We start from the raw sequence: 18308 nt of genomic DNA on the forward strand, positions 1-18308 counted from the left end.
TTGAAAACTGTTTGAATATTTTAATGTGGTAACTCTGAAAATCAGATTCTCCCTTTCCCCAGGATTTGCTGTTTTTCTATTGTTGACAGCTCTAGTAGTCCATTTGTTTAGAGATTTATCCAAACATATATGACTGCATTCATTGTCATGTGTGGACACTGAAGTCTCCGTTTCATTAGCTTTTGTTCAATTAGTGTTTGGACAGCAATTTCCATTTTTAAGTAGACTTTTTCTTGATTAAGCGTTCTTTTTGTTGCTGTAAATCTTTGGCTGTTTTGCAGAGTTCTGACAAAGTTGGTTATGACCGTTCTGCTTGTTTTCCCATTTTTCTGTATAAGGATGAAGCTTGGCACTACCTACTCTGCCGTCTACTTAGAATAATATTCTATACACTTAACTTGGCCCTGTGTCTTTTCCTTCCTGTGTTTACTTCGCATAATTTTCCCTGTTTTAAATTTGTAGTTATTTAGAACAGTGTTTCCTTATTTCCATATGTATGGTTGTTATTTTTTCCCTAGTTATTTTTTGTTTTTTATTTTTCCAACCTTTAATCTAAAATCCTGTTCCTTTTGCTTTAGGCCAGAACACTAGGGGCAAACTTTTCTGTGTTTGTCTCAAAATGTCTTTATTTAGTCTTTTTAATGAAAAATCTTTACTGTGGATACTGAACTTTTGGTTTGCGCCCATTTTCTTTCTGTACATAAAAGATATTATTATACTATCTTTTGACTTCCATTATTCCTTTTGGGAAATCTACCCTAATTTCAGTTGTTCCTTTGTAAGTTGCTTTTGAAATCTTCTCTTTGTCTTTGAAGTTCTGCAGTTTATTACAGAACATCCCTTGTGTTTTTATTTTTATCTTTTCTCCTTGTTACTTATTATGGAACTTGAATGTAAGGATTCTTGTCTTTCATCCATGTGGATAATTCCCTGCTATTATTTTGCCAATTGCTTTTTCCTTGTTCTCTAGTCGCACCTTTCGAGGTTCCTATTATACATATGTTAGACCTTATAATTCTATTATACTTCGTATCTCTTTACCTCTCCACTCATATTTTTAAACTAGCTCTTTATCTCTGCTATAGTCTAGGTAATCTTCTCAGCCCTCTCTTAGTTTATTCTCTCTTCATTTCTAGTTTTCTGTTTTATCTACATACTATGTTTTTAATTTCAGTGTCTCTATTTTTCATTTTATGGAAGTTCTATTTCTTATTTCCTTTATCTGCTTGTTATTTTCATTATATCCTAGCCTTTCCTTATGGATTTTAATCCTTCATTACTCATTTAAATGTACTTTTTTCCCGAGTTGTTTCCCCAGCTCACTCTATCTTGGAATACCTGTCTTAATGTTATCTGTGTCTGCTGACACCCTAATTGTGAATTGTTTTCTTGGTCAGTTTTTTGTTTGTTTATTGTTGTTTTGGTGATCCTTTCATGTACTCTGGATTTTGGAAGTACTAGTATAGAGTGGTTTTATTTTGCTCTTTTGGCCCCCTCTTTTGGTTTCATGGGTCTAGAGCCAATGGTTATTACAGGGTTTTTTTTTGTGTGTGTGTTTGTTTGTTTAGCTTGAGTCGTACAATTTGTTTGCTGCAGCCACCTGTGGCTCTGGCTCCTTGCTTCCGTTTTGTATGGGGATCACCCGATGGTTCATTCCTCTCTGAGGCCTCAGCAGAGACCAGTTTTCTGATTTCCTTCCTGGGCCCATGGATCCTAATGTTCTTCCAAAGTACTGGCTTGGTGTAAGCAAGTCAGTTCTCGGCCTCTGTAGACACAAACCACATGTATGAAAACCCCAGACCCCACCCCAGGGAGCCTCTGCATCAGCTTGAGCGTTCCCTCTTTGGCTTTAAGTTCTTGCATGTCCAGCACCATGAGATCCTGCTTGCTTTCTTGTAAACTCAGCAGCGCATTTAAAAAAAAATGAGGGCTCCGGTTTTTCTAGCTTTTCCAAGAGTCATCAGTCAAATGGGCTCATTGTTAGCTTATTTGTCCCTATGGTCAGACTGCCAAATGTCTCTTATAATGTGTTGCATTATATTGTATTTGCTTTTTGATTGTGTTTCCCTCACTTGACCTAGCTCCTCAAGGGCATGGGCCGAGCACAGTGCCTCTAAATATTCAGAGAATGGGGAGACGACAACCACTTAATCTTGAATGCCTTTGTGGAATCAGTTGAGGTTGAATTTGGAAGAGTCATTCCATGGCCCAGATTTGCACACGGGTGCCCTCTGTCATTCAGCGCTTTAGTCTTCGTTGTCTCACGGTCATTTCCTTCTTTTTCTTGCGGTGCTGAGTGGTCCATCTTGTCTGAGCCATGTTCTCCTTCATTTGGGGAGACCGTCCGTTCTTAAATTTCACGCCCCATCCCTACGCACCTGTTTCCTGGGTCTCTTCCACTTATTTTTTCTTGAGGGGGTCTCTGAGGCTTTCCTCACTTGAAAATAAAGCAAAGCTTTTTTGCTTTTATGCCAGTTTTTTAAAAGAAAAGTGTACTTATCATGAACTCAATATTTCTTAGTATCTCTCTTTAGGGGCTTCCTTTTTTTTGGAGGCTGTGGAAAGGTTTATTACTCACATAATGAGGCTTTCTGTGGAGAGCAAGGAGGCTCCCATGCAGGTTTGAAAATGGCCTGGAAAGCAAGGAGGAGTAACTTCTTGGTTTTTCTCTTTGTCTTTTCTTTTTTATTAGATACATGGTAGGTTTATAGAAAAATCATGCAGAAAATACAGAGTTTCCATATACCCTCCCACCAATTACTAATACCTTGTATTGTGTGGTACATTTGTTATAATTGATGAGAGAATATTGCTGTAATTGAACTATCAGCTATAGCCCATGGTTTACCTTTGGGTTCATGGTTTGCATTTTATAATTCTATGATTTTTATGGGTTTTTAAGAAAATTTTTTAGTCTAGTAACATATATGCAACCTGAAATTTCCTCTTTAAACCACAAATATATAATTAATTGCTATTAATTACATTCACAATTTGTGCTTCTTTCACCACCATCCATTACTAAAGCTTTTTGGAGGCTACATTTTTAAGTAATTGGATTAAGTATTCATTTTAGAAAAATTAGAACATACAGATAAGCTAAAAGAAGGAAATAAAAATCATCTGTAATAAACAAAATGTGGTGTGTACATACTATGGAATATTATTCAGCAGTGAGGAGGAATGAAACCCCAAACAAAGCACACAACAACGTTGATGAACCTTGAGGACATTACATTAAGTGAAATAAGTCAGACACAAAAGGACAAATGTTGTATGATCTCACTGATATGAAATAATCATAATATGTAAACTCATAGACATAAAATATAGAATATAGGTTACCAGGATATAGAATGAGGCTAAAGAATGGGGAATGGTTGCTTAGTATGTGCAGAATGTTTAGGTTGAACTTGAACATTTGTAAGTGGACAGAGGTGAAGGAAGCACGTTATTGTGAGAGTAGCAGTGCTGAATGGTGTGTGAGTGTGGTGGAAAGGGGAAGTTTAGAGTCACGGATGTTACCAGAAGGATGTTGGAGGTTAAAACATGGGAATGGATAACACAGTGAATCTTGTGGTGGACAATGTCCGTGATTAACTGTACATATATAAAAAACTCTTTCATGAACTAGAGAAAATGTACAACACTATTACAAGGGGTTAATAATAGAGAGGTATATGGGGAAAGTGTACCTGTTGCAAACTGTGGACTGTAGTTAACAGTAATATTTTCATACTCTTTCATCAGTAGTAACAAATGTACTACACCAACACTATGGATCAGTAAAGAGACAGATTAGCGGTATGGGAGGATTTGGGTTTTCTTTTTTTTTTTCTCTTTTTTTTTCTGGAGTGATGAAAATGTTCTAAAATTGATCATGGGGTTGTATGCACAACTGTGTTGATACTGTGAGCTAGTGATTGTGTACTTCAGATGGTTTGTATGTGAATATAACTCAAAAAAACTGCAAAATCTCACCATCTAGGGGGAACCATGTTAGCATTTTCATTGGTCTTTCCAAAGTCTTTTCTTTGCACATAGATGTGTGTGATGTGTTTGTGTACTTTTCTTTATTACGGAAATGTATCCATGGGGAACTTTTATCTCTTAATTTCCTTGTTAACATAGTCATGTTTTGTGTAGTTGAAATGCTTTTATTTTATAAAGCAGTGGAAGTAAAGTTTGATTACCTGTATGAAGAAGATACTGTTACCAAATAAAATTAAAAACCAAATAAATAAAAAGGTAGCAAGGGGTAAAGGGAAGGAATGGACATACTGACAGCCTGCCTTCCTTTCTGCTTCCTGCCTGTCATTTTGCAATGGCTTCTCTCCTCTTACAGAGCATCTCTTGGGCCACTTGGAACAAGCCAAAAGTGCCCTTCCAGCCAGCCAGAATGAAGCTCTTCCCGAGAAGGAGCCCGAGGTGCCCCAGGCAGAGCCCCCTGCGGTGCCCGAGAGTGCCACTGCCACCAAAGAGCAGAAGAAAAAGCCTCGAAGGGGTCGAAAACCCAAAGCTTCAAAAACCGAGCAACCTCTAGTCGTCGTGGAAAACAAGGAACCTGCAGGTGAGGGAGGTGGTCCCTGGGAGGTCCCTGCTCCCCGGGAGGTCAGCGCCAGGGGTCCAGCCCCTTCCTGGCCCCTGAGGTCTGGGAGGCTCCGGGGGAGGGGCCTGAGGCCACCCCCCACTGAGGGCAGGTGGGAAACCTCCCCTCGGACAGGCCACGTGGAAGATGGACTCACCCTCATGCTCCTTCTCTCTAAATCACCTCTCTCAGGGCATCCACTTTTTGAACATATTCAAGGTGACATTTCTAATCATAAAAACTAATATTTAAAAATCTCTGCTGAACGATCTTAATAAAGTTATAAGATTCCACTATATATACAAAAGGTTTTGGGTGGTATGACAAGAGATTGAAATAACATTGTCTGCTGTGGTTTTAAGAGTCGCAGACTTTAACTCCAGCTTTGAGTTAAGAATAAAATTTTGTTTTTCTGTGTATACAGTTAAATGTGTGGGTTCTGAAGTCTTGCCGGTCGTTTTTTTCCCATCTAAGCCTTACAATATACTGTCAATGGCTTTGGCCTGGCTCTTGTCCCCCTCCGGCCATCCTTCCTGGCTTGGCTGTGTTCCGTCCCTGGCCCCAGTGGTGACATGGCCTGTCCTCATCTCCTTTGCACAGAGCAAGTGGCAGAGATCATTGCGGAGGTCCCCGCGGACGAGCCTGTGGCCGCAGCCCCCGACGAGCGCATCATGGAGCTGGTCCTGGGGAAGCTGGCCACAACCGCTTCCGACGGCAGCTCAGTTCCCAAGTAAGTCCTGGCCCAGCATTTTGAACCAGGCTGCTGGCACAGAGCGCCATTAGCAGTGAACCCGTTTGGGGGGAAGGGGCCCCCCAAGGGGCGGGCCCAGTGAGGGGAGCATTGCTTTATTCCGTAGTCTGAACACAGAAGGGCTTGGAAGACAGCAGCAGTGAACTCAGGCGTTAAGTTTTACGTCCACTGTTAAAACAACTTCATGTTTAGATTTCTGTAAATGGGACCCCTTGATCTTTGTTTTCCTTTTCTTTTTATGAGCAAGGAAAATATTTCTCTGTTTTACCTGTCATGTTACTCTTGACTAAATTTTGACCTGAAGTTGAAGAAGCTGGTGATGATTTTTTTCCCGGCCCTTTTTGGAGTGCCTCGTGCTGTTTTCCAGATATGCTGGTCCCAAAATGGGGACCATGATTAATACTACTGGGTTGTACTGAATTGTACACTTGAGTGTGGTTAAAATGTGAAATTTTGAGTTGTATATTTGTTACTACAGTAAAATAAATAACAAAAAAACTTGAGTGTGTTCTTACATAGTTGGTGAACCCCAGGAAATACTGAAAACTGAGACCAAACTGATGTCACAGACTGTAATGTTGCTGTTTATGCTCCATTCTCTTGTCCAGAGGATGTCACGTAGCTTATGCTTAATGCATATCTAATATCAAGAAGAAATTTGAAAATCAGGTTCAGGGAAAATATAAAATAGAGCATCAAGACCAAGTAAGAAAAACGCACAGAAATAGTCTTTATGGTTGAGGCAGAACTGAGCTCCGCGTTTCCGGGTAGCCTGAGTTCCAGTACAGGAAGGGATGTGGCCGTTACAGAACCAAGGGGTAGATGGCCATGACGTATGCCGGGCGTCACCCCCGCTAGACGCCCCTGAAGCGAGGGGCTGATGCCTGCGTGTCTTCCCTGCCCTCTGGGAAGTTCTGGAAGCCTGTTTCCAAGACGATCGCCATCGCCAGCTTTTCTCCCCCCCCCGCTCAGTGTCCCGCTGGCCACTTACAGTTGGCGTTTTCCCGCCCTGGCAGGTTCACGCACCATCAGAACAGCACCGTCACCCTCAAGCGGAATTTAATCCTCTCCAGCAGACACGGCATTCGGCGAAAGCTCATCAAGCAGCTGGGCGAGCACAAGCGGGTTTACCAGTGCAACATCTGCAGCAAAATCTTCCAGAACAGCAGCAACCTGAGCAGGCACGTACGCTCGCACGGTGAGTTCCCGCTGTGGTCTCGGGGGCTCCAGTCCCCGGGGCGCTTGGCTGCTGGAGGGGGTGACCATGGAGCGGCGGCGAGTCTCCCATCGCCACTTCCTGCCCAGCGTGCTTCGTGGGCCAGGGGTCTGCGGTTGCAGGCAGTGGGTGGCTTTTCCCACCAGGGGTTTATGGCTGCACGCGGTGGGTGGCTTTTCCCACCAGCTGCCTGCTACATCCAGTGTAGAGGGAGGGAGAGGACCCTGCAGACCTGGTTAAATAAAAAAAAAAAACATCCAACAACTGTCCGAGGCAGTGGTACATTTTTTTAGTAAATGCTTAAAGTAGCGAATCTGCTTTCTGTTGGTTGACCCCTCAGGTGACAAGCTGTTTAAATGCGAGGAGTGTGCAAAGCTGTTCAGCCGCAAGGAGAGCCTGAAGCAGCACGTGTCATACAAGCACAGCAGGAACGAGGTGGGCACAGGGACCCCAGAGTTCTCTTTCTAGTTGGGTGGGATGATTGTGTCGGGAAGAGCAGAGAGAGGCTGCCTGTCCCCAGGGTGTGATCACCGGCATGTCCCCACCTGGCCCTGGGCCCCCCACAAGTCCACCATGGCCTGGTTGGGGGCTGACAGCAGCAGCGGGGAGGGTCCAGGAAGCACGTGTGGTCGGCACTTGGGGTGTGCATGTCTGGGAGTTGGGGATAGTAGAGAAAAAGATGTAAAACTCGCACACTTCGTAAGTTGTCAGTTGTGCAGTCACCGAGCTCGTCCTCTGCTCTAACCTGGTCCTGGGCCTCCTCCTCCCCACCCTGCCCTCGCATTGGAAACCAGGTTGACAGCGAGTACAGGCACCGGTGCGGCACCTGCGAGAAGGCCTTCCGCATGGAGAGCGCGCTGGAGTTCCACAACTGCCGGACAGGTGAGGCGCCATTCCAGGCGGGCACATGGCTGCCGTCCCCCTGGGTCCCTCCAGCTTTGATCGACAGCCTCACTGTTAACCTTCCCCTCTGTTCGTTCTGCCTCAGGTTGGTTATTTCTTACTCTAAAGATACACAGGTGGAAACATCCTGTTCTGGTTTGCCACACTGCTGGAGATGCAATATGCCAGAAATGGATAGGCTTTTACATTGGGGTTTATTAGTTCACACATGTACAGTGCTAAGGCCATAAAAGTGCCCAAACCAAGGCATGAACAATAGGACACCTTCACTGAAGAAAGGCTGATGGCGTCTGGAACACCTCCGTCTGCTGGGAAGGTGTGGCTGGTGTCTGCTGGTCCTTTGCTCCCGGGTTACATTGCTTTCAGCTTCTGATTCCAGTGGCTTCTCTTTAAGCATCTGTGGGTTCTCACTTAGCTTCTCCGGGGCAAACTCTGGGCTTCATCATTGATGCTTAGCATCTCCAGGCATCTGGTTTCAGCTGCTGTCTCCAAAATGTCTCTGGGCATTTTCTCTCCCAGCATCTATCTCTGAGCTCTCTTCAGAATGTCTCTGCCTTTTATCCTCTCATAGAGGATGCAAGTAAACTGATCAAGACCCATCTTGGGGTTGGCAAGGTCACACCCCCATGGAAATAATACAGTAAGAAGGTCCCATCCACAGCAGGGTGGGTCACATCTCTATGGAAACAACCGAATCAAAGATCCCACCCACAATAGGCAGTAGGTCTACACCCACCAGAGTAGGTCAGGAGAACACAGTCCCTCCTGGGGTACACGACAGTCTCAAACCGGCACATATCCCATGTGAAAAGAAATTTATTTTTCTTCCTGTTTGCCTTCAGCTGAAGCTGTAGGTGGCCTCAGATTTGGGGCCTTCCTAAAGCATAGGTTTTTGTCCTTGCACGAGTGGTGAGCAGCGTGTGATTTGTTCTGGAGCCATGGGAAATAAGGAACAAGGCAGAGAGAACACTTTCAGGAGCGTGAGTCCTGCCTCTCTTGTCGGGAAGGATTTGTGATCTTATCCTGCCAGTGTCCGGGTGGGAAGCCGGCGCTACCTTGCGCCTTGCACAGGCCGTTTTTGTTCCGAGCCTGCTTCTGTCCTCCGGCTTTCAGAGTAAAATGAGAACGCGATTCTGTTCCAACACGTATGCACCCGGGAGCTGGTTGTGCTTTGCCAGCCTGGAAGGCACAGCAGCGTCTTTGGGCCTGGGGACACGGCTTGGGCACCGGCCATCTCAGGGCTGTGTCCCTGGCTGGAAGTGAGCGAGGCAGGGGTGTGGCACAGGCGGCCCACCGAGCCGGCCCCCTTCCTGCCTTGCCTGCCCCCTGGGCTCCTGGTGGCCACAAGGGCAGCCTGGATCCCAGAGGGAGCACGAGGGAAGGGGCTCAGTGGCCTTTGCAGCCTCAGCTGTCACATCCCCGATCCCGGCTTCCCCTGTGCACACTCCCGTATCTCTGCCTTAGTTCCACAAGGGTCTGGCCGCCCACCCTTGAGCCTCCCCGGGGGCCGCCCTCACACTGGGCCATGGGGAAGGCTGCCTGCCCGGCCTCCGCTGGCACCTGCCTCTGCAGGTCTTGGGGTTTCTTTGTTCGGTTTGTCCGTTTCTGCCCTGTGGGCTCCCCCTGGACACCACAGCCTGTTCTTTCCATCTGTGGTGCCCCAGTCCCCGAGGTGTCCTCCCTGAGTGCAGATCCGGGAGTCTTGTTTCACATGGGCCTTAGCTGCTCCAGGGGGCAGGGCTGAGGTGTGGTGTGGCCTCTGGAAGCCCCCGGGTGGATGGCCAGCCTTCCCCTCCTGGAGGCTCCCAAGAAATGGGGGGGTGTCCCCCAACTCCTTCCATCCGACGCATCATCAGCCAAGCAGATCCTGCTGCCCCGGTGGCTCTCCTTTCCATCCCTTGCTGCTTGTTGCCCCGGCGCAGGCCGCCCTGCCAAGCCTGTTAAATGTTCTTTTACCTAAAGCTTGTCTGTTTGTTTTGCTTTCTGGACAGATGACAAGACATTCCAATGTGAGATGTGTTTCAGATTCTTCTCCACCAACAGTAACCTTTCCAAACACAAGAAGAAGCACGGGGACAAGAAGTTTGCTTGTGAGGTCTGCAGCAAGATGTTTTACCGCAAGGACGTCATGCTGGACCACCAGCGGCGGCACCTGGAAGGTGAGCCCAGCGGCCCGACTGGGGCTCCGGAGGCGGGGGCCGCACCGATCCGGGTGGGGGGACGTCCATCTTCCGGGCGGGGGGTGCCAGCCCAGCCTCCTGGGAAAGCCGCCCACAGGGGCTGACCCATCCCCCCCGGGTCCAGCAGCTCGGAAAGGGCTGTCAGCAGATGGGGCCGTGTGAGCGGGAGCACTGGGAAATGTCCAGAAGGTCCCACGGTAGGGAGAGGCTACACAAGCTGGGATAGTGATAGGATGCAGTGTTAGTTGGTAGTTCAAGTGTTCTTTTCAAATAGTTTTTGATACCACAAAAAGTAGGAGGAACCATGATGTGAAATCGTGTACGAGGGCAACTTTCACCCGTATGCATGGAACAGAACATTGCAGGTGGGGGCTGTAGGGGGGGCTCAGGGTGCAGCCCCCTTGTCCCTCATGCCCTGCGTCTCCCGGGGCCCCTTGGCCATGCTAGGGGCACCGGGGGAGCTGCCTGCCCCCCAAGAGCTTATGAGATGTCCAGTGCAAGAGACAGTACCCCCGGGTCTGGGTGTGACTCGGGGGGCGAGGCCACAGCCGGGAGGGAGCCGACGATGTGGGCGGGGGCCTGCGTCCCCCAGGTGGGGTGGCCCTACAGAGGGGAGCCAGGCCTGAGGCCACCCACGTGCCACCGACACCCTGTCACCGCAGCGTCCTGAGCCCCTCTTGGGGGAGCTTTGAAAGACCCTGCTCCAGGGGTGCTCCATGGCTTTCTGCTCAAACCCTTCATTTAGTAATCCTCGTTTTTCCCCTAAAAGCAGCTCCTCCCTTGGTGACCACCACTGACCTAGTGCCCTCTCACCCACCGGAGCACCCTTTCATGGACGTTTTGGGGAGCATTCCAAGTCCATGTGCTTGTTGAATAAAACATCAGATAGGAGAGTTGTATATAAAGCATGGAGTATATACAAAAAACACAAAATGCATACGTACGCCTTGTTACGCCTTTTTCTAAAGCAAGGTGGGATTCATATCACATGCAGTTGTTTCACACGTTACTTTTTCAGCACCTAAGAAAACCACAACTTTGGTTTGAGCCTTTAGATTGCGTAAAAATACCTTCTTCAGCAGTCATTATAGCTCCTGTACACCGGAAAATTTTAAAAGCCTGATGCCCTGATATTTCCAAATGTGTTCCAAGGACAGACGGTCACCTGCTTGCATGCCCTCCTATTGTCTTTCGCCTTCCCCTCAGCTCACGGCCCGTCTGGAACCCAGTTCTAGAGCTGGTACATTCAGACTGCTTTATGGCTGGTACCCGGGGGGTGTGCACGGGCGTCACTCACACACGTACTCGTCCCGTTGGCATGGATGAGTCTGCCCTCCCCAGCCTGCTGGGAGCAACTCCGTGCCCGAGCAGAAGTTAGATTTATATGCAGCCACAGATTGCATGCCTGCTCCCCTCTAACTGGTGGCCTTGGGAATTTCAGGAGTGAGGCGGGTGAAGAGAGAAGACCTGGAGGCCAGCAGCGAGAGCTTGGTCCGGTACAAGAAGGAGCCTTCCGGATGCCCAGTGTGTGGCAAGGTAACTCGCCGCCGTCGAGGTTAGAGCTTCACCAGAAAGCCTGTTGGTTTCTTAAGTTCAGACTCAGAGCTTCACACCCAGAGTGTTGATGGGAAAATGTTAGCGTGAGCATGGTGCTCCCGTGCCTTTAGCTAAAGGGCTTGTTCTCTCATGCCCGTGTCATTTGGATCTTTCCCACTCTGGAGGTGGGTCTCTGAAGAGTGGCTTAGACATAGGTATTTTCCTCGTGTAGCCTTCTTTCCTCCGTGCCAGGGTCTGACGCCCGCCCGTCCCTCCCCGGGCTATCCTCTGTGGCGTCCTTGAGGCTCTGGGGTGTTGGGGCAGAGTGGGCTGAGCAGGAGGGAAGACTCGGGGCCTTCCCTCGCTGCAAGAACGCGGACTCCCCAGTGGTCACGCTCGCCCTGTGGCCTCCGCACCCGGCTCCCTGAGGGACTGGACACGACTCTGTCCTGGGAGCACTCCCACCTGGGAGCTGGGTGTGGACGGCCCGGCCTCGGCTTGGCCTCCAGAGTGGGCTGGTTCCTCCAGATGCCAGCGCCAGCACCCGGTGAGCACCTGCCCGTCAGGGGAGACCCTCGGGGCCCACGCCCGGGCGTGTGGGTGCCCATCGGCGCTGCCGTCGGGCCAGGTCAGGCAGCCATGGGAAAATGGGGTTGTTCTTTTCAGGCGAACACCTGGCTCTTGACTGAGAGTGCTGTCGCCTCTTGGTTAACCGCACTTCCGTGAGGTGTGTTTATGAAAGACCCACCGCATTCTCGGGGGGCTGGGGACTGTCCTCTGTGGGGACAAGGGCGCCCCGACAGACGGTTTCCAAGCAGGCTCTGAGTGCAGGGCTCAGGAAGCTTCTGGAGCTGCTGCGTGGGGGCAGGTGGCACGTCCCCATGGGCTGCGTTTGGCACGTTTGCCAACCCTTCACAGTCACACGTCCCATCCACACAAGCTGCCCGGTGCCGGGCCTGGGAGCAACGTCCCAGACTCAGCCTCCCACTAGAAGCCGAGTGCTCTGGACAGGGTGGCTCAGGCCCCAGGTGAGGGGCGGGTGTGATGGAGCCCACCACCGCTGCCTGCCGGAACATGGCTGTGCCAGAGCTGCCCTTTTCAAGCAACAACGGAACCCTTTATGTTTATGTGGAATGTCTTTTTTGCACCATAAAGCAAATAAGTCAGCAGAGCAGAGTCGGCCTGTCGGCCTCCATGCTGGGGCTGGGCCGAGAGCGGTGGGGCTGGGGCTGGCAGAGGCTGGAGGAGACAGCCAGTGGGCACCCGGTGGTGTCAGGAGAAGGGGCCGCCACGGGGTGACCTCCTGATGGCGGATGGACGGAGCCCGTGTTCCATGTCCGCGCGTTCCAGGCCTCCCACCCACTCACCTCTGGTCCCCAGGGAGCACTGTTGGGAGAGCTTGTGCGCGGAGCCACCCAGCGCTGCAACCACACTTGAAACAGCTTCTGGTGTTTGAAATGGTCGTGGGTCTAGACTGCTGTTTCCAACAGTTTCTCTCTTCAGCCCAGTCTGCCTTGAAAACACAAAGGCGTTAGTTGTCAACTGCTGACTCTGTCCCTTCCCAGAAACCGCCTGTCTTCCCCATCGCTCGCCCTCCCACCCACCCCTCCAGGCTGCCATCTCCAGGCTGCTGCCCCTAAATCACCCTGGCCCTGTGCGCAGGTGCAGACCACCCCAGCTGCAGTGGCCATTGCCCTGTCTGCCTCGCAGTTTTTCAGAAGTCATCAAACTTTCCATCGACATTGTGAAGAAAGCTTTGCGGAAACACTGGCCTCGTGTCCTTGCAGATCGTTTCCCTTTCACGCGTCATTCTCCGTGAGGACGTGTGCAGCCGGGCGAGCTCCAGGGCACTCACTCCCGGGCCAGCGTGCCATGGGATGGCCATCCTGGCCTCCGAGCCCTGCCCGCGGGTACCCAGGCCACGTCCGCCCTGTGGCCGGTGTCCCCACCCCACTCCCAGGCCTGGGGAGTAGGGGGCGCCCAGGTGACAGCCCCGAGGGAGGGGATGGGAAGTGCCAGGACGCGGCGACGGTTACTGGGCGTGAGGCACCGTGCACAGGCCGAGGCGCGGCCGTCTCCTCCCTGGGTACTGACTGCGTCCCGGCGAACTACCCAAAGGCGCTCAGTAAAATTCAGCAACCTGGTCGTACTTTTTATATCAAAACTTGAAAAATCATTCATCCCCCCCTTAAAATATAAGCAAGTATTAAACAACTGGGAAACTTACAGAATAATTCCAGCGTCAAGTGATTGATTGTGTTTCTCAAACACTGAGGAGTTCCCTGAACCTGAAGTTTAGAAGAGGCTGCAGCGTGTTTCTGTGCCCAGTTACGGCCCATCAGGTGAAACGAGGTGTTGAAATAGCTTTCTCGCGTCGTGAGGCCCTACGTCCCCACACTGGTTTCCTGCTGCCCCCCGCTAACCATGTCCTGTCCCCCCCAACCATGCCCTGCTCTCCCCCAGGTGTTCTCCTGTCGGAGCAACATGAACAAGCACCTGCTGACGCACGGCGACAAGAAGTACACCTGCGAGATCTGCGGGCGCCGGTTCTTCCGTGTGGACGTGCTCAGGGACCACATCCACGTCCACTTCAAGGTGCCCACACGTGCTGCCCTCACCAGCGCCTGCCCCCACCCACCCCCGGGGGGCCGGTGAGGCTGTGGCGCCCACCGCCCAAGATCATTCTCGGCTCAGGCTGATGGTGCAGCTTTGAAACGAATTCTTACTATGTTTGCTTCACCTGATATAGGCCAATTGCGGGATGAGACTTAAAAATCTGCCACTAGGAGTACGTTCCGGGGAGAAAGAATGAGAATCAGGACAGTGGCATGCACCACCTGCCCCCATCTCCGAGCAGAGTGAGGAGTCGGTAGAGTGAGGGCAGCGTGAGGAGGGGGAGCCCCTGAGGGCTGGAGCAGGTGTTCTCCAGGGAAACAGGAAGGAGCAGGTGGGGCCCTGGGCCCCTCGAGCAGAGCACAAAGCTGCGGGTGGCCGGCAGCTCCCGGCCCCGTGGGCCAGGGGAGAGGAAGCCAAAGGGCGGGTGTGAGGGTGCGGGTGATCCGGGGTTGGCAGGATCGCCTCCGTTTGCCGGGCCGCTCTGAGAAGGAACACACACTGGCTCTAATGGCAGGAGTTTATCTTCAGGTTTTGAAGGCCACAAGTCCAAATTCAGGGGTCTCGACAGATCAGGCCTTCTGGGGGCCACAGCGTTTGGGTGCTGGCCGGCTGCAGTCCTCGGGGGCCCTTGGCTGGCGCTTCTGCCTCCATCACTTGGTGGCCTGCCTTGCCTGGCCTCTTCCAACTTCCGGCTTCTTCCGTGCCCAGTTTCCGTTGCTGCTCGGCCTCCAGCCATCTGGGTGGAGACCCACCCTGGGCCGGTCTGGCCTCATCTACAGAGGGTCTTCGGAGGCCCTGTTCACCAGTGAGCCTACACCATGACTCCCAGCCATGCCTTCAAGGGTCCTCTCTACAACGGGTCCACACCGTGAGGATGAGGCTTGGGGCTTGAATGGCTTTATGGGGGGCACACGTCAGCCTCGACAGTGCTGAACCAGGCGGGAGGGCAGGGAGAGGGTCCCAGGAGAGCCAAGAGCCCAGCAGCACGGGGACTTGGAAAGGCCTCGCTGTGGCCCAGCGCCTGCTCCGGGACCTTTCTGAGCCTCCGTCTGTGTCTGTAAAGAGGGGTCGAGATTCCTGCGTGGGCACCTCGTGAGGATTCGGCTCGGCTCAGTGGAGGGCCTGGCTGCCCCTGACACCCCCATGTGCCCCACGTTGCCGGCACTGCCCGTGCGGGCCCTGTGCTTTCTGAAGGCTCCACGGGGTTCTTTGCTACTGAGAAGTGAAGAGTCCACTTGTGCCTACATGAGGCATCGTGTGGCAGAGGAAATGAAACTCCAGGCCTTTGTGAGGGGAGGAAGAGGTGCGATCATTTTGCTCAAACAGAAAACTTTGCCCCAGAGCCGAGCACCCTGTCTGCCTCTGCTCCAGGAGGGCAGGTGCTAGGGTCAGGGGTACCTGGGACGGGGCCCTTGCTGTTCAGAACGGGCGGTGGGCGCAGGAAATGCTCCTTCTTCCAGCTTCCCGCCCAGCACCACGCCCTGCCATGCTTCTCGAGCCTCTAGAATGAATATTGAAGAAGCTTTTCTTGTAGTCTTTTTCAGAGAAATAGATGTCGCTTCAGGGAGAGTCTAACCTGGCCCCAGGGACAGGCCTCGGAGATGGCTGAGCTCACCCTGGTCTGGCAGATGCCTGGGTGAAGCCCGGGGAAGCGCAGGCAGCCCCGAGCCAGGCTCGGACCTGGGGACACGGGGCGAGGGGCTTCCTGAAGGCATGGCTGCACTGCCCCCGCCCCCCCCAGGGAGTTCAGCTCTGAAGCAGGCCCGGGCATTGTGGCATTGATCCGCAGGCCGGCAGTGGCCTGGCAGTTTCACCATCGGAGAAAGCAGGGCCGGTTCCAACGACCGTGGGTTTGGCAGCTGACGGGCCTGTGAGTGAATCGCGGCCCCGGGCCCAGCTCTCGAGGATGCAGCGTGTGGCTGGTGACCGCTGCCTGTGCCCCAAGTCCTTGCCTTCTCCTTTTAGGCAAACCCCCCATTACCTCTGGAGAGTAAGGAGCTGGTGGGAGCTGCGGCTGCCCTGGCTCGGACTCAGACCCTGCCTGTGTTCCAGGACATCGCCCTGATGGACGACCACCAGAGGGAGGAGTTCATTGGCAAGATCGGCATCTCCTCGGAAGAGAACGATGACAACTCCGACGAGAGCGCCGACTCGGAGCCCCACAAGTATAGCTGCAAAAGGTGCCAGGTAGCTCTGCCGTCCTCCCTGTACGTGCCCGGGGTTAGCTGGAAGGGAGCTCAGGCTGCGGGGCTGCTGGGGCCCCTCATACCCTCTGTGCACACGGGACGGTGCCTGGGCCACAGCCGTGCCGCAAAGGCTGAGCCACGGCCATGTGCCCGCTGAGGGCCGTCAGCGTGGGCCTCCCAACCGCCACATGAGCCCCACATGCAGAGCCGGGTCCTCGGCTGGGGGTGTCCCCGCACAACAGCGGCCGACCCAGCAGGTGACAGGGGCTGCTACATTGGCCTCAGGCTGGGACCCTGTCTCCTGTTCTCCTCCTGGGCCCAAAGCCCACCAGAGCCTGCCCTGTGCATGGAAGGGAGGACGGACAGTGCCCCTCCATGGGGGCTTGGGGCAGATTTGCCCCACGTCAGGGAGCAGGTGGGCTGGCCGGACCCTGTCGGGACCCCTAAGGGGTGAGGAGAGAGGCAGGTTGAGAGGAGGGGGCAGGGGGCAGGTGCGGGCTGGTCCAGAGGCCACTGATGGGGCCTGTACCTGCCGGGGAAGCCCAGGAGGGGCTGGAGGATACACTTCTCAGACTCCGTCCTCTCCCGGCATGGGCGCTGGGCTCCGGGGTGTCCCGGGGACGACCAGGCTACCTGAAGAGGACCAGGGCGGCGCTTCCCGTTCTCCACGACAGGGTCTAACCGTCTGTCTGTCTGTCTGGTCCCGTCGGCCGCCCCACCCGTGACGTCGTCCTGGCCCCCAGCTCACCTTCGGCCGGGGGAAGGAGTACCTCAAGCACATCCTGGAGGTGCACAAGGAGAAGGGCTACGGCTGCAGCACCTGCAACCGGCGCTTCGCCCTCAAGGCCACCTACCACGCCCACATGGTCATCCACAGGGAGAACCTTCCGGACCCCAATGTGCAGAAGTGAGGCCTCTCCGGGCGGGCTCTGGGGGCCAGGGGGGCACAGGTCCTGGGAGAGGAAGGACGAGCCAGAGGAGGGGACGCAGGTCCTGGGAGAGGAAGGACAGAGCCACGGGGTGGGACACGGGTCCTGGGGAAGGAAGGACGGGGCCACCGAGGGAGGTGGGTCCGGGGAGAGAGGCAGGACGGGGCCACAGAGGGAGGTGGGTCCTGGGAGAGAGGCAGGACGGGGCCACGGAGGGAGGTGGGTCCTGGGAGAGAGGCAGAACGGGCCGGGCAGGCGAGGAGCAGGTCCTTGCCGAGAAGCAGGTGCTGTCCTGAGCCCCTCATCCCCCGGAGTGAATTCATGTGACCAGGCCTTGGGGACCCCGCTTGTCACCATGGCTGTTTGTTCATCTTCGTCCCCACATCCAACCATCACAGTCTCGTGGGGACTCACGGCCGAGCAGGCAGCATTTCAAAAACAGCAGCCTGGTTCCCGCCTGCCTCAGAGCTTCCCACGGTGGTGCCAGCTCCGGCCCACGGCACGGTCCGTGCCCCTGGAGGGAACGGTGCCCTTAGCCGCGGCCTGTCCGGCCTCTCAGCCTGTAGCCCCCGTGGCCTCGGCTGTGCTGTGAAGGCCGCTGGGGAGTCCCCGTGGCCCCTGCAGGCCGTGACCGCGCCCTGGTTCCAGGTACATCCACCCCTGCGAGATCTGTGGGAGGATCTTCAACAGCGTGGGGAACCTGGAGCGCCACAAGCTCATCCACACAGGTGGGAGGCCAGCCGGGGGCCGCCCCGTGTGGCGCTGGGGGGAGGCGTCCCTCGGGGCCCCGGGCGCCCTCCGCTCTCTGCCCTGCTGCTCTCCCTCCGCCGGGGCCGCCTGCTGGCCACAGAGCCCGCCCCGCCGGGAGCAGGTGCTGGGAGCCCTGGAAGGTGGTCCCCGGGGGCGCGGCTGCGGCTCTCTCCAGTCGGCGCTGTCGGGTGGTCGTCTGGGCAGGTGGTGCGGCCTGACCGCGGGGTCCTTTGCAGGTGTGAAAAGCCACGCCTGCGAGCAGTGTGGGAAATCCTTCGCCCGGAAGGACATGCTCAAGGAGCACATGCGCGTGCACGACAACATCCGCGAGTACCTGTGCGCCGAGTGCGGGAAAGGTGCGTCTGCGTGGCCCCGGGGGGACAGGTGTGTCCGTGGGGGGGGGGCGGTGAGGGGGTGGGAGACAGGTGCGTCTGCGCGGCCCCGTGGGGAGGGGTGGGAGACAGGTGTGTCCGTGGTGGGGGGGCGGTGAGGGGGTGGGAGACAGGTGCGTCTGCGCGGCCCCGTGGGGAGGGGTGGGAGACAGGTGTGTCCGTGGGGGGGGGGGGCGGTGAGGGGGTGGGAGACAGGTGCGTCTGCGCGGCCCCAGGGGGAGGGGTGGGAGACAGCTGTGTCCGTGGGGGAGGGGCGGTGAG

General features: G+C 54.0%; 1 protein-coding gene across 5 annotated transcripts in view; it reads left to right on the top strand.

Annotated features, from left to right (window-relative positions):
- Positions 1-18308, top strand: part of PRDM15 (PR/SET domain 15) — a 92491-nt gene that overhangs the window by 47628 nt on the left and 26555 nt on the right. For all 5 annotated transcript variants that reach the window (XM_037831415.1, XM_037831418.1, XM_037831422.1 and 2 more), the window contains exons 7-18: positions 4346-4570; positions 5189-5318; positions 6356-6537; positions 6896-6990; positions 7350-7437; positions 9450-9617; positions 11080-11174; positions 13638-13769; positions 15843-15977; positions 16720-16883; positions 17554-17633; positions 17892-18011. In XM_037831415.1, the coding sequence (XP_037687343.1) occupies positions 4346-4570; positions 5189-5318; positions 6356-6537; positions 6896-6990; positions 7350-7437; positions 9450-9617; positions 11080-11174; positions 13638-13769; positions 15843-15977; positions 16720-16883; positions 17554-17633; positions 17892-18011 (1614 nt within the window). The remainder of the gene's footprint in view (positions 1-4345; positions 4571-5188; positions 5319-6355; positions 6538-6895; positions 6991-7349; positions 7438-9449; positions 9618-11079; positions 11175-13637; positions 13770-15842; positions 15978-16719; positions 16884-17553; positions 17634-17891; positions 18012-18308) is intronic.

The sequence above is a fragment of the Choloepus didactylus genome, chromosome 1, assembly GCF_015220235.1.
Source record: "Choloepus didactylus isolate mChoDid1 chromosome 1, mChoDid1.pri, whole genome shotgun sequence".
NCBI classification, from domain to species: Eukaryota; Metazoa; Chordata; class Mammalia; order Pilosa; family Megalonychidae; genus Choloepus; species Choloepus didactylus.